A 16,412-nucleotide genomic window follows, 5' to 3' on the forward strand; every position below is an offset into this window, starting at 1 on the left:
GGGGGGGGGGGACATGCCCCCCCATGCATTGCCTATGACTATGGAGAAGGATCTAGGAGTCTTGGCAAATCAGATTCAATATGAGTCTGCAGCTGCATCACACTGCACAAAAGACAAATGTGGTTTTGGGGTGCATCAACAGAAGCGTTAGGTGCAAGACATGAGAGGTGATAGTGCCTCTCCACTCATCACTGGTTAGACCTCATCTTGAATACTGTGTGCAGTTTTGGGTTCCGCATTTTTAAAAAGGACACAGAAAAGTTGAGAGAGGATCCAGAAGCAGGTGACAAGAGTGATAGATCTTGGAAGGAGAGGCCAAAGGAGCCAAGACTAGTCAGCTTGTGGAAAAGGCACTTAAGAGGGGTCATGATAGTAGTCTTCAAATACTTGAAAGGGCTGCCATAAAAAAAAAAGAAAGAAAGAAAAGAGGGAAAGCACCTTTTCTCTCATGCTGCAGAAAACAGGGCATGGACCAGTGGCTTGAAGTTGCAGGAAATAGGTTTAGACTGGGTGTCAGGAAAAGCTTCTTCACTGTTAGAACAATTAGGTAGTGGAACAGACTGCCATGGGAAACTGTGGACTCATCACTGGAGGTGTTCAGTAAGAGGTTGGACAGGAATTGGTCAGGGATCATCTGGGTACAGTGATTCCTATTATGGATATTTCTTATGCTTCTGGGCTTTGCTGGCTGCCACATGGGCTTGAAGAGAATCCCCACCAGCCTTCTGCTACACCCATCAGGGGGTTTTTAAAAGCCTTCCTCAGAGGCATTGGGTGTTGGCTGCAGCCAAGACTCAACAAACTGAGTGGCGTGTGCCAATTCTCCTGCTGAGACTTAAATCTGGAGGTTTCTGAATAGAAGGTTTTGCCCCTTCACTCAGGGTCAGACTGATCGCCACATTTGGGGTCAGGAAGGAATTTTATCCTATGATCAGATTGGGTTTTTATGTTCCTCTGTAGCAGGGGCTTGGCCCTCTTCCTTGCATCTCTCCAGCATATACTGACAACTTTTACAGTAGCAGGATATTGGTTGCCATGATTCTCCTTCAGCCATGGCAGATTAGGGTGTTATTCATAGATGGTAAGGCCGGAAGGGATCTTGGAAGATCATCTGGTCCAGCCCCCTGCACCAAGCAGGAAAGATAACTGCAGGTCAGGTGACCCCAGCAAGGTGACTGTCTAGTCTCCTCTTGAAGATTTCCAGGGTAGGTGATTGCACCACATCTGGAGGGGGCTTATTCCAGTCTGGACACCCTGACTGTGAAGAAGCTTTTCCTAATTTTGAGCCTGAATAAGTCTTCCAAGAGTTTGTGGCCATTACTCCTAGTTTTCCCCTTAGGTGCCCTAGTGAACAGTTCCTCACTAAGTCCTTCATGTACTCCCCTAATGTAGCGGTAAGCTGCTACTAGGTCCCCTCTCAGCCTTCAGCCTGAAAAAAGAAGAGTCCCAGATCCCTCAGGCTTTCCTTATATGGCTTGCCATATAAGACTCTGATCATACAGGTGGCTCTTCTCTGGACTCTCTCAAGCTCGTCTACATCCTTGTTAAAGTGTGGTGCCCAAAACTGGATGCAGTACTCCAGCTGTGGTCTCACCAGTGTTGAGTACAGTGGAAGAATCACTTGCTTGGTTTTGCTGGAGATGCATTGATTGATGCATATCACAGTATTTTTTGCCCTACTGGCTACAGCATCTCACTGCTGGCTCATATTCATACTGTGGTCTATTATTACCCCCAGACCCCTTTCATTTGTGGTGCTAGTCAGTTTGGTGTCGCCAAGCCTGTATGTGTGCTGGGGGGGTGCTTGTCCCAAGGTGGAGCACTTTACATTTCTCGACATTGAACTTCATCAGGTTCTGATCCTTCCAATGTGCTAGCCTGTCTACGTCTGCCTGTATCTGTAGCCAAACTTCGAGCATGACCACGCTTCCCCATAACTTGGTGATGTCCATGAACTTAGCCAGTAAGCTCTTCAGCCCAACATCAACATCTTTATTAATAATTTGGATGTGATGTCAGGGTTGACTGTAGTTTCGCTAAGAAGTTACATAATAGATGGCTTGGATAGCAAGAATTCCGCTTCAGGCAGGGTGTTGGACTAGATGACCTCTGGAGGTCCCTTTCAGCCCTACTTCTCTACGATTCTGTACACGGCTCATAATAATATCCAAATCACTTTCACGTGCCTATGTTGGCCCTTCATAGCTATCAGGAATAAGATATTGTTTTAAAATCGGAAAAAAGTAGATTATGACCAAATACACTCAGAGAAAAAGTAGTCCAATTAAAGTTTACTACAACTTGAATGTAGCTATCAACCTTCTGTGGCACAAGCAGCCCAGAACACCTGTATGAAGCCTGTTCCACTGCATTACAAAAGTGTCTTGTGATTCAAGGCCCAGCCTCAGTCAGAAAATCACAACTCTGTTTCAGGCTCTACATAGGCTTCCTATGTGAAATTGGGTAATTCAAGCCCTTTCCTAACTTAATTCTCTTATTCATTACAAGAAATGAAAAGAGATGCTCTGATCAAAATTTAAAAAAAAAAAAACAACAAACAAATCCTTTCATATAATGGTAGACTATAGAAGGTGTTGTCGAACTATGGTTTATTAAAGTCAGTCTTGTCTTTACAAACATTTAAATGCCAAAGAGCTGTAACAGTTGTTCCACCAGAGATTAAAAAAATACTTACATCCACAATCTCTTATTTAAAGTGCCCTTGCCTTTCCTATAGCTTGAAAATTTTGAAAGTCAGGGGCCTCCCTACCACCAAACTTCCCCATACACGGGACTACCAAACCCTCACTCCATAGCATGCTTCTCCTCTCTACACAGAAGACACTTTGAACCCCTGAAAAAAGATTCTAACTACATACTGAAATCTAAAAAAGGTTTTAACCCTCAGAACATATGCAAACATCTTTTTTTCCCAACTTAAAAAAAAAAAAAAATGTATGGAAGCATGAAGAGAATTACAATATCCCCCCTAATCCAAGCCAGGATTACACCCAGTCAAAGGAACGAGGCAAGAATATAACCCAAAGTAATTATATATTCATGCCAATTAACAATATAGTAATATATTTTCCTTATCCACAAATAATGCAAAAAAATTACCATAATTTCTAAAATCTGCCCCCTCCCCCGCCATCTCTCCAGTAACTTCCAGTCAACAGCAGACAAGTATTATACTCCATAAACAACAGAATAGAATAATTGATCACCACTTGCTTACCCTGGAGGAGTTTCTGCACCAAGGTTGGGAGGCGAGTTAGCCGGCTGAGACATGCCTTGGTGCCTCAGGCCTTTACTGACAGGAGTTGCAGGTGTGCATCCCAGCAGTACTTCACCAAACACTGTTGGTACCGACTGCACATGGCCCTGACCAGGAGATCCCTAGAAAGGATCAACAAATACAAACATTTGGTTGCAGCAGGAAAAAAAAAAAAGTTTCCTAAACTCTCCCATGACAACTTAAAGCTATCCAATATACATACTTATACACTGATTTTTCATAATTGCAACAGGCTCCAGTCAGCTATTCTTTCCGTTCATGAGGGAAACAGAAAAACCTCAAAACAAGTATCAGTTTCCCCAGAATATGAAAATTTGGTTTCAGAATCCAGAGTGGATTTCAGGAAAGTTAACATATTAGAAGGAATGTGGAAAGGAGATTAGAAAAATATTGTTATCTTAGTTAACTGCAGCCTACAAACCATAACAGACTGCTCCCTTGAAAAAAAAAAAAAAAAAAAAAGGACTATGAAGGTCAAAAACAAGATTTAGAACTTATCTGGAAATCTAAAATTTGTGCAGAAAATCCCCTGGAAAGTAGATCCAGTAGCAGTAGGTTATTTTACCTGTTTATGTAAGACAACTTCCATATCAATCTAAACATGGAACTGCCTGTAGTATAAAACCCCCATAGTAGCCTAGACATAGTTATCTGTACCTAGTTATGAAGGCAGCAGCTTTATAGCTACTATTGGTTCAAAACACAGATTCTTGCCTGTTTATCAGAGGAGGCTGGACAGATATTTGGCTGGGGCGATGCAATCCCGGCACCTGTTCCTGCCTGGGGTAGGGGATCGGACCCGATGATCTGTTTAGGTCCCTTCCGACCCTAAGTACTATGATACTATGATCAAAACCTTCCAAGGACACTGATATTTTTCATTAGTTCCCTGCGGAATAATGGGTCAAACCCAGTGTCCATATCTGTGCTTCAATGCATTTCACTAGGACTAACCAAGTTACTGCTTTACGCTTTAGAACCAAGTCTGTCAAGACTGATATATAGTCTGACAAGATATGATACTAAACTAAAACAAAGGAGCTGTTGAACTTCAAAATTTAAGCAAATGTTCACAGAAGATGGTGTCCAAATCTTAAAGACAAAAAAACAAAAAACAAACCCGCCACAAGGGCTGAAGGTGCTTAGACCTGCTCTCCAAAAACAAGAACAAGCAAAAAATCCTGTTCTTTGATTTATTCATCTACAGTCTCACTAACATCTCATTTAAAAACACACTCGTTTCAAGTTTCCCTGACTAGATGGAAAAAAAAAAGTTGGTTTGCCATACCTGAGCATCTCAAAACGTTTACAAAATACCTCCAGAGGGGTCTGAACAGCTGATATATTCCTCTATGTCCTACATTTAAAAGATATTTCTATCATGATCTATTATACTTTTATGACTTATCTATGTCAAAAAGTGTAAATCAGAACAAATTAGCTTACACTAAATCTCTCTATGGACAGTCATATTCCACGTTAAGACAATTTTTGTGCAGATTAACCACTCAAAATGTACCTTTACAGCAAAATAAAGACTATCCACAGGGAGAAAGCACAAAAGCAGTTACTCCAGGCTAATTCCCCTCTGACAAGCCATTAAATTTTCTAACATGACACCTAATCATTAGAGTTAAATAGTTGTCCTGGTGCAGGACTCATGAATAGAAGTACTATGTTAAGGCAATAGCTCTCACATCTTCCTTATTTCTTGACAAAAAAGAAAAATCGCTTAGGTCCAAGATCCTGATACTAATTACATAGACTATTTGAAATGCTGTTCTTTAACTAAGCCATTTTCTCCACTTTGAGTTCCATATTTAAGTCACCCAGAAGAACTTCCTTTGACTTTTACTACACATCTTTCCTGAATTTAAGTCACAGACACTGACTCTGAAATGGAAATATTAGGATTGCTACCAGATTCTGTTTACAAGGAAGAAACAACATACAGTATCTATGAAAGACTGATGCTACTGTCTGGTACCATTAGTCCCCAAGGCAAGTAGGTAGGCACTGTTACAGGATAACTATTTTATTCCCCTTCTTCCTAGATTTCTTTTTAGCTATATAAACTATACTCTTCCTTAAAATCTCTCTAAACAAGCAGCTAACAAGGGAAAAGTATACCCTGGAAGCAAAAAAAACCCTGTGATCACCTATGCCTGAAGCTTCTTTTATGACAAAGCGATCTCAACCAAGCTGAATTACTCTTTTTCCACTTACTGAATGAATGAAAGAAAGACTGCTACTCCCATGGCTAAACTAGCACTGAATAAATAACCAGAGGGGGGGGAAAAAAAAAACAAACAACAAAAAAAAACTATATTCTGTATAACCAACTATGTCACCTAATGCTCCTTAATGTTTAAATGACAATGTTCTAATGTTTTGTTTTCTTTTTTGAAAGGACAGAATTACCTTAAGACAAGATTTTGTTTGTTTGGCACCAACACTTCCTTTTTTCTCAGATGATTTTCTTTTCAGACCCCTATTTCTTTTGGATTTATCTGAAACAGAAAGCAATGGAGTTATAGCCTTGTTTTCCATACTGAAATATTATATATAGTTGCAGGCTAATAGATGAGATCTTACCACACTTTCCATCGTCTCCGTGTATAATTTCAACATGAATCAGTTCTGGATCAAGTGTTTTTAAAGCTGGCATCTTAAAGAAAGAATGGAGTAATCTATTTATAAAACAAAATTAATATACAGAAAAATGCTTTTCAAAAACTTCTAAGAGATGTTCTAGATCCAAATGCCTACAGTCTCCGCAATTTAGGAGAAACAGAAGCATTCTTAAAATTTAGGGAAAAAATATTGTAATACTCCAATTATGGAGAAATCCATATTTTTGAACCTTTCACGTTCAAAATACCTAACTTTATAGAACTGCAAGTCAAAGTTTCAGAGATGACTAAAGCCCGCTTCTCTTCAAGTTTGATAATGTGAGTTTTTAGAAGGCATCCTCAGAAACAAGCAGCTGCCTGATCTGTACCAGTTGTAGAGATTCTAAAATAATGGGTTTGACATACTTTTTTTTAATCTAGAAAGGACATTTCAATACTCTGCTCCTGCACTTGTGCCATAAATCATTTGCTACCAACAAAGTATTCTGTATCTATTGGAATGAAGTGTTAGCTCTATCATTCCAGCTGGGTAGATATGCAGGAACAAAACTACTACTAGGTACAAGGTGGGTTCCGTTCCTTCCCCACTGCCTCCACCACTCCACCCTTTGCTACCCACATTGGATGAATTGCTGCTTTACCTCCTCACAGTTGACTTCCAGGGTTCTTTTAGTCAGATTGCCATTTACAACTGTTGCTGTGAACCACTGAGTAGATGGTTTCAAACTATAGATTCTTATTTTTGAACCAATTATGTTCTTGCCACCTTAAAAAAAAAGGAAGGGGTTCAGAGAGTGAGAACATGGGACGTGCTCTATGGCAGCAGTGTCAAAGACATGATTACAAGGTGGATCCAGCCTGCAGAGCCTTTCCATACAGTCCATGGGCTACCAAAAGTTGGGGGGGGTCAGGGAAGGTCATGCTGCAGAATTTGGGGCCACCAGTCCCAGATGGACATGGCAAGCGGTGGCAGCCCCATCCACTCTGTACCTGCTGGACCCCCCTGCCACCTACCCAGACACCTTGCCACCACCTCCACAGATACAGCCTGGGAGCAGCCCCCAAGTCTAGGGGCTAGGGGGCAAGTTTGACCTGCCCCCCACCTGCCGCTCTATGGTAATTTGTTATTTTCCCATGTATCCATGCTGCCTAGCCAGCAAGACTGTATACCAGAAATCAAGTGAGCAGCACTTGAAAATAGCGAGCAAAGTAACATGATGAAACTTTCACATATCCACTATGATACCAGCCAAGAAGGTACTGCCATAGCTCTGAGAAGCGAGTTAGACGACAATACCTCTGCATTCTGAGTACTGCCCACCTGCTGGAACAGTCCCCTGGGGTTCTCAGGCTGCCACCACTTACATCAGGGGCCAAGGTGACTGAGAATTTCAGAGTCACAAAAATGGACACCAACCAATAGACCTAGAAATGGATCCCTGCGTGTTCTATTTGTGAGGTTCTTCCCGTTTTCAAGGATTCTGATGTCACTTAACTTCACTGTATCACTTCTTATCCAGAAGTTGCACATTTATCTATACAAAATAGGACTTGTAGGAACCAGTATTGAAGATTGCTGGGAGAGCCTTACTATAAGCAATTTTTAACTCTACCAAAAACAGCTCTCCAAAGCTTTTCTACTTAGTCATGGAATTATGTAGAAAAAGGCTTTAAAAGTAGTGTGCATCTGAAGTCAGGCACATAAACAGATAAGCAGCTTGATTTTTAGATGTACTGTACCAAGCAAACAAGAAGCTCTCATTGAATTCAATAGATACTGCTCAGCTACTTCCACGAGAAAAAAAAAGTGAGGCTATATTTGGTCCCTATATTTAAGGACCGCAGGGCAGGGGGAGGGGGAGTCCTGGTCTAGTCTCTATATTATTGCATATTTTAGTGTTTCACTTGAATTGTGCCAGTTCCCCAGCAATCTAAAACAAACAAAAACAAAACAAAACCAAACCAAACCCCACTGTTTTGGGAATGGGCAGCAGAACAGACCATCATTCAGGGAAGCGTAGGGAAGAAAATCAAAAAGGGAATTTTCTATCTTATGACAATATTACTGTGGATATCAGCAATGAAGAGTAACTCCCAGTATCTTTCCACCAGAGGGTGGTCTTGTACCTTGCAACAAATGGCTTTCATCTTGGCATTTCATTTTGAAAGCTTGAACTTCTTCATTAATATTCTGGTCCTCCGTAAGAGGAAGCTTTGAACTGTCCACATCCTATTAAAGATGAAAGTATTTTGTCAAAAAAAAAAGTTGTTCTTTAGAGCACTAAATGTTTGACACAATTACTTTTCAGGCAAAAGCACTGTCAGTCTCCAAAGACTGGCAACAATGTACATGAAACCTGATGGATATTACTCCCTACTTGGATACATCTGCTTCATATTTCTGCTCTAAATACAATGACTTCTCCTATGACTAACTTTTGACGATTTGAAAAAAAACCCCTCCGGAACTACTCTGGCATTATTCTACAAATAATCCCCATTTCGTTTTATTTTTTGTTTCAGTCTCTTTCCTTATCAAAAGATTATAGAGTTTAATTGATCCACCAATTTTCCCCTTGTTCATTTTTGTAACGTGTATGGTTCTAAAACTACAACAAACTTGCAAGAGCTTGTATATTAACATTTGTGAAAGACAGTTTTTCCAGAGAGAACCAGGATCCCTGGCGATAAAAGGAAAAAAAAAAAAAATCAGAAGTTTTCTGATTTAAAATAAACAAACAAACCCCAAATCCACATTTTTTCATGATTAAAATGAAATACCACTTACAGATATAAGTGGCGTTTCATTTTTAAAAAAAAAAATCACAGAAAAATGTGGATGGGGGGGGGTTAAATCAGAAAATTTCTGATTTTTTCTTCTTCAAAAGAGACCCAGGATCCCTGGTTATCACCTCAAATCTCACCTGAACCAATACCAGTAAATTGCAGGTGATGCATAGAGGGCAAAGGGCCTTTCTTTTAAAAAAAAAAAAGAAAAAGAAAAAGAAAAAGAAAAAAACCAGGTTACAATTTTGTTTCACTACTGTATAACTCAGTGGTTCATGGGAGCTAGTTTAAGATCAACTTGGCTCTGAAAACCTCTGGCTTTGGAAATGAAGAATCTTCTTACAACGTGTACTTATTTATTAGACAAGGCCCTTCTCCCTGTATTTTAAGACTACTTCATTCTCAGCTTCAATCAGGATACTAATGCCACAACAGGATAAACTACAGGGTATATTCCCCAAACATCTATGTAAAAATCCCATGGGAACCTTTGCTAGAGAGTGGTGTAAAAACATGAGGACTAACAACTAACTCTGTTACATTCTATTCTTCACCCCTTCCTATCCTGAACTATTGTGAATAATTTCTGTTTAATAGTAGAAATCACCATCTATCCTCCACTCTATATATGCACCGCTCCTTTCTTGCTAATCTGGTGGTGATTATTTCCATAAATCAGAGAACCAATGGTTCTCCATTTTACCAGCATAACTACAGTTCACCAGCCAGGGAACCAGGAGACTCATAAATTATATTCATACCAAGCATTAGAAAATGCTTGTGCACTGAGCAATCATCTGCAGGTTTTTTAATAGTTATTTTTATAAGATACCTAAGCACCATACTAGAAAGCAATTTTTCAAAACTACAGCAATGTGGACCTGCTTCAAGGTTTTACTCATGTAAGATTTCAGCAGTGAATACACTAGACAAATAAAGCTTGATTTTTCCCTAAACCTCTATGAGCTATTCCAAAATAAGGTTACCTGAAACAGATCTTTAGAAAGAAACATGCATTTCTCTTCTCCAAGAAAGCGTACAGAAACTGTGGATCCCAAACCAGCTTTGTCCAATAAGGATTCATAAATCTACAAAACAAGAGAAGCTTGTTTAGTTTTCTTCCCTGCTTCTTCACCCTTTTCTCCTTTATTCAAAATTCAGGCTAAAATACTTGTCAAATTCATGAACCATCATGACACTTTTACTTGTTTGACTATCAAATTTACTGACATTAGCACATCTCAGAAAGACTTTCTGAAATTTAATACCACTAGTTAAGAAGTTATTAATACATTCAAAAAGTTAAATAATTCAAGTTGGAGGTGACAGCTCTTGCTAGTCTTGTTTTAAAATAACTATATACTAAGTATTTCATAAATAGTTCATGTTCAAAGATTTTCACAGATATTAGCCAAAAAGCTCTGCAAGGCAGACTGCAGTACTATATTTTAAAACATTTTCTGTATGAAGTGAGCTTTTACGAAGCATCTTCTCTATAGTCATATCACCAGAGAAAGCCACCATCTCATTACATTTATTAAAGAGCCAACACTGACTTTACACTACAATGACAGAACTGTAATTCAAGGACACTAGTACTAGACAGATGGCAGGTGCGTGGCACCCTGCTAACTTGTCCAGGGAGGCGTAAGCCTCCTGCTAGCACTAGAATGAGACAATTTCTCATAATTTGCAGCTTATAATGGACTAATAACTTAAGTTTGTATTTAGTTTTCCAAGAAAGTACATTTAAGGACACATACAAAAAAGGCATGCTGGGAATTCTCTTGTCAAAAATTTGGGCATGCACATATATATGTACAAGTAAGTTATGAGTCCTAGGTGTTTTCAGATTAAGATATTAAAGGTGCAGACAATACCTTTACACCACCACAATCAGCCTTTCTACTTATACTGGTGTAGAGAGGACATAAAACATACCACTATGAAGTAGAGCAGTGGGGGAACCAACTTTTTTGGCTGACATGCCGCAGATTAAGCACATCCTCCTCCCCTGCCCAATCCATCACTGCTCTCTGCTTTCTGCCCCACGCTCTCTGCCTGATCTGTTGCTCTGTTTTCTGCTCCCTGCCCTATCTCCTGCTGTGCTGCCTGCCCCCTCCATGATCTGCTGCATGCCACACACACAAGGCTGCCTGTGCTACTTTGGGCCACCCCTGGAGTAGAGCAACTTCCAGTCACCTCTTGAAAAAAAATCAGGTACAACTAAAACACAGGTTAAGTTACCCAAGTCATATGTTCACAGCTTTAGTCCATTTCATCTTTGCTGAGGAAACAAGCTATTACTGGCTCCCATTTACCTAGTGGCCCTTATTAAAAGGTAGTAATTTGGGAGAGCCAATCAGCTCCGTGTAGGAATTATGAAATGTAACCTAATTAGGCAACAGATGATGGCATGTTTTATTATCACAAACATAAGCATGACAATCTGCCAGGAATCCATGGTCTCACACGCACAACATTAATGTTGGCAGGATAGATGAAGTGAGAATAACAACAGATATGCTAATATAGGTAAAAAGGTGGGTCAACAATAACAAGGAGATTGAAAGTGGGGTGGGAAGTCTAGGTATTTGGCTCCTAGAGCTCCAAGAGAAAGGTCACCAGGATTAACAAAGAATGAGGAGTTATGCATTGGGAATAACAAGATAGGTGTTTGGAACTTTCCAGCTAGATGAAATGAAGCAAGGGAGAGGGGTGCTTTGCTAGTACAAGTTGGATCTACTGGTGTCAGCAAGGATGAGATGGCTAGAATCTTACCAGCCTAGCTGTAAATATTCTGGAATACATGCTTGTAACTAATTACTGTGCGGGTGACGTCATTAATAACATTGCTATCCAGTATGTAGTTTTTATAGTATTTTGGAGCATTAATTCACAAGATTCATTTGAAGTAAATGTGTAACATTTTAGCTGAATTATCAACGTGGTTAAATTCTAACTCTCCCTTTCAGCTATCAGCATAATTGACATTAGCTTAAATCAGTTTTGTTTGTTTGTTTTTAAACTAATGTTAACATGTCTGCCCCACAGACAACTTTTGGTAACCATCCACAGCAGCCAGCACACTATGGAGGAGGGTGCTCTGGCCCCTGGGACAGCCTGTGCATTTTGCATTAAAGAGTTATTGGATAAAACAGTACTGGGACTAGGAAACAGAACTCAAGGCTGTGTCCAGACAAGTGCAGCTGTGTGGTACATGGCACCAAACATGTAAAAAAAAGGGGAGCGCTGCCTATGTATGGGCTGCTCTGCTTCTCCCCCTCTGCAGGATATCCAGGGGTCAAAAAAACCCACAGAAAAAAGAAAAAAAAAGCAGAGCAGCACATACATGGGCAATGTGCACCACTCAAAAATCAGAGCTGGGCTGCCTAGAGCTGCGCCATGGCTGCTGGCCAGGCTCCATGCAGCAGAATCACTGCTGATGCAGCCCCAGGGGGCTCCCCAAAAGCCCAGATAAGTCTGCTGAGGCCAGCACAGTGCTCACCCCAGCTGCTCCTACCCCACCCAGGGTAACTTGCCGCGTGCCAAAGCACACGTGGCACAGGCGTTCCCTGGGTACAAGCATCAGCTGCACAAGGCGTGCCACTGCTACTTGTCCCCAGGGAACCAAACATTCATGATCATTTGGATGTGCCCAAGGAAGTACCTCTCTCACGAGGCAAGAAACAGGTTCCTCTAGTTTGCTCTCCAGCCTCATATGTCTTACACTCTTGGCTGGCCATTGCCCAGGTTCAACAGAAGGGGTAGAGGGTTCCCTCAGTCTAGCCAGCCTATAGCCTGGGGGTTAGGGCATTTTTTTGGCAAGTGGAAGATGCAAATTCAAATCCCAGGAGCATAAACAGTTTGACACAGCTTCATTCCCAAACCACAGTTCTGGGAACAAGAGTCTTTCTATAAAGGGATACAGGGCATCCCCTCATTTAGAAGTGGCATACACTGCCTCCAATAACAGCATATTAGACCCTGCCTACCATGGCTGCACATGGGATTCAACAAAAAAAAAAAAAAAACCACACACCACACACACACACACACACACACACACACACCAGAACCATGTTGGCAAAGTTGGGTTATGGCTCGTTTCAATACATCTATCCTACATTTAGAGAATGTCTCTTCAAAGCAATATATTTTAGATTCTGTTGGGCCATTTACTATAGCCAAGTTAAAAGCCTTTAGGAGTTCTCTAGCCCACAAAACAAGCAAATAGGAAATAGTGCCTTAAAAGATTAACATGCAAAAAAAAGTCAATTGGATACTTGCCATTGCAGGCCACTGCACTGCAGGTGTAGAGGCAACTTGAGACTTCCGTTCAGCCAGTACCAACTTCTGCTCAACTAGAAACCCTTTCATTTTTGGGTTGTATACCTCTATCCACCTTCTCCTCTCCCATGACTCACCATCAAATTCCACACACACCTGAAGAAGGAAAGGGGAAAAGAACACATTAAGAAGCTGCTAAAAACAAACACTATCCAAACCAAATGTCTTCCATACAATCTCATGGATCCATCACACAAGGATGAAGATGAGAGGCCAGTGTGAACCGTCAAACATTAAAAAAAAAAAAAATGCTTTCTAAAAATTAAATTTCAATTGCTTATCATTACAGCACACAATAACTCTATTCTCTCACAATTAAGCTATCACTATAAAATGACTGGACTATAGCTTTTAACTAGCTAAAAAAATTCTAACCCCATCAATAATATGCAATATATTTAAATTGGAAGAGTTTTATCTCAAATTACCTGCTTCTCTCTCTCTCTCTACACAAAGGGCCAGACTCTAGTAGAAAAAGCGTGCATGTTCAGAACTCCACTATCACTCCTGAGCAGAGTATAAAACAATTTTGCATTAAAACAGAAGAGAGCAGTAGACTTAGTTATTTTTATACTAAGGCACAATATCACAAGATCTTCACTTGCTATTTTTACAGCACTCAAGTGTACCAGCTGCTTTACAGAAACAAAGAGATCAGAGTCCCTGAAGAGCTTAATTTCACTTTTCCCAAAAGGAGAGCCAGAAAAAAGGAGCTACAGTCAATGTGTACAGTGTAAAGTGAGACTGAACATTTTTTGACCATTTTGTTTGGTGCGTATCGTCAGGATTTGGTGACAAAAAACACCTAGACAGTTGCATTTTTGGCAGGTTATTTTATTTTGCCCAAATAAGGAAAGCATCACCAAGCATTAAGCTTGATCAACTGGTTTTGGAGTTCCTTTGAAAGTGATATGGAAAAGGGAAAAAAAATGAAGTATGATACAAAATGCAGCGTCCAAGACCTGTATCTATGTGCACTAAAAAGATGACCCTTGGCACGTCAGATGTTTTTAATACATTAAGATGAAACTTTGGAATCTTTTTAAAAAGACACTCAAATATAAATTATCCATATCTTAAAAGAAACCCCCTACAACAGTGGTCTCCAAGCTTTAAGTAAGAGATCACCTTTGGCATTTGAAAGCAACCCAAGATCTACCGTGCGCCGCCACTGCCACCCCCCCAGAGCAGGTAAGACTGTGCAGAGAAGGGGGGAGCAGATCGAGGCAGAGAAAGAAAAAATTATTTGGGGGTGCACCTCCCCAGCAGGTAAGTCCCATCCAGCCAGAGCCCCACAACCTACCCCTGCTCCTGCCTCTGTGGCACAGTCCCTCACCACGGGGCCTCGATCTAGCCCCTGTCCCTTCCCTCCCACACGGACTGACCTGCTGGGCCGGGGCACACGTGCATGCATGCACGCAGGCACTCAGCCTCCCACCCCACCCTTGGATCAACACCAAGAGGCTCTGAGATCTGCCGGTGGATTGAGATCTGCTGGTAGGTGACCACTGCCCTACAACATGCAACCCAAACACTTTGGTATTGTAGTAACAGGCAAATGACAGATGTAAAAAAAAAGAACAAAAAATGAAGTGGTTTGATCTCATTAACCAACTTCAGCAATTTATGAATTCAGCAGAAAACTATGTTGTTTTCTTTTACTTGAGAAGGCAACACTACATCCAAAGGAACATTTTAAAACTTTGAAGTGTGATATCAACAAGGGTCACGAGAAATGCATTCAGGTAGGGTTGACTATTTTATACTTGATCTTACTCAAAAGGAACTTGGAGTAAGAGAATCAAACACATTACATGAGACTAAATACTCTACACACCATCATACAAGCTTTGCTTTCTCTTTTTAGTTCTCCAGCCCATCACCCTTTTGCAACAACTTTGCTTTGTTAGTTAGGAATGGAAACATTGTATACGAAACAGTCTTTGTTGCCCCAATTATCTTTTGCCATCTTGGCAGCTTCTTTCATGTTAATACTGGAGAATGTATTAGAGAAGCAAGTTAATAACATGTTAATACTGGAGAGAATGCATTAAAGAAGCTCTTCTAGCAGAGCCGTAACCAGCTATAGGGTTCACACCAAAGCCCTACAAAGTTCCCAGCAGCACCTCCTCCTCTGCCTTTTTAGTATTAGAGAGTGCTCCATGTGGACAACACCATGAACAGTTTCTCCTCCCCGTGCCATATAAGGCTTTGATGCCACCCATAACATGCCATGTATGGATGAGACTCCACCCCACCATACTATATATGGCTACAATACCGCCCTCTCAAAGTTAAACTTCATCCAAAGTCAGAAAGTTTACACACTAAACATAAATAAGCTAATGAAACCCACTTGGTACCTTCTTAATAAGAAAAGGAACTCTGATTATTATCAGTAAGTTTCCCCACTAAAAAGGTCAAGGAAAAGAACAACACTGATTTTAGAAAGAGAATAGTAACAAGAATTTTACCTTGAAATATAGCAGCCACCAGCACAAATGAATACAAAACATAACAGAATCCCCTTCCTACCACAAAAGCCCATCTTCGGCACATACTTCATGTAGGGCTCACGGTTCAGGGAAGACTTGCTGGTGGCCCACTGGCAAGTCACATGTTACTAACTCCTCCTCATTTCCCCCTAATATATTGTGAGTCATCTAAAAATCTCACTGGCAATAGATGACATCCCTACTGCAAATGCAGCAAAGCAGAGGGAAGTATTTTATGTTTTAAGCTGTCTTTTAATACAATCACAATTAATAGGTCCATACTGCAAAATCCAAGAAGCCATAGTCTGATGCATTAAGCCATGGTCATTTAAAAGGGGTCAATACCTGCCTATGATGCCATGCTACACACTAAGATAACAAAGGTATTGCAATAGCAGCCCCTGTTTTCGCCCTGTCAGCACTAGAAGGTCTGCTACTCCTTTGATTTTCTACACAAAAACAAATTGTGAACACAAGACCTGTCCCCACACCTAGGGAGCAGACTGCAACACAGCCAATCTGCTCACCTTGCAACTCAAGCAACATCTGTTGCAGAGACAGACACATGCATACTTGCAGCTTCTTGGAAACATCCCAGTGGACCCGAAGCCTCCAACACCAGCACGTACATTTCCAGCCACATGGATTATGTTTATTCATAATATTTTCTGGTTCAACGACCTCCCCCCCACCAAAAAAAAAACCCACAACAAAACAAAAACAAAACAAAATCACCATCTGACTAACAAACATCACGCTCGCCCTTCCAGACAATTCCCACCCACCTTCAAGTCCTGCTTGGAAACATCCGTGTGCGAAACCGCTCGGATCCTGCCCGATTTCCATGGC

General features: G+C 40.8%; 1 protein-coding gene across 1 annotated transcript in view; it reads right to left on the reverse strand.

Moving 5' to 3' along the window:
* KDM3A (lysine demethylase 3A) overlaps positions 1-16,412 on the reverse strand; it is a 54,923-nt gene that overhangs the window by 33,214 nt on the left and 5,297 nt on the right. The window contains exons 2-9 of the mRNA XM_019526449.1: positions 16,349-16,412; positions 13,009-13,164; positions 9,705-9,806; positions 8,059-8,161; positions 6,573-6,697; positions 5,894-5,966; positions 5,720-5,808; positions 3,239-3,399 (exon numbers count right to left, since the gene is read on the reverse strand). Of these exons, the coding sequence (XP_019381994.1) occupies positions 3,239-3,399; positions 5,720-5,808; positions 5,894-5,966; positions 6,573-6,697; positions 8,059-8,161; positions 9,705-9,806; positions 13,009-13,164; positions 16,349-16,412 (873 nt within the window). The remainder of the gene's footprint in view (positions 1-3,238; positions 3,400-5,719; positions 5,809-5,893; positions 5,967-6,572; positions 6,698-8,058; positions 8,162-9,704; positions 9,807-13,008; positions 13,165-16,348) is intronic.

The sequence above is a fragment of the Gavialis gangeticus genome, unplaced genomic scaffold (assembly GCF_001723915.1).
Source record: "Gavialis gangeticus isolate Ggan-Ray unplaced genomic scaffold, GavGan_comp1, whole genome shotgun sequence".
NCBI classification, from domain to species: Eukaryota; Metazoa; Chordata; order Crocodylia; family Gavialidae; genus Gavialis; species Gavialis gangeticus.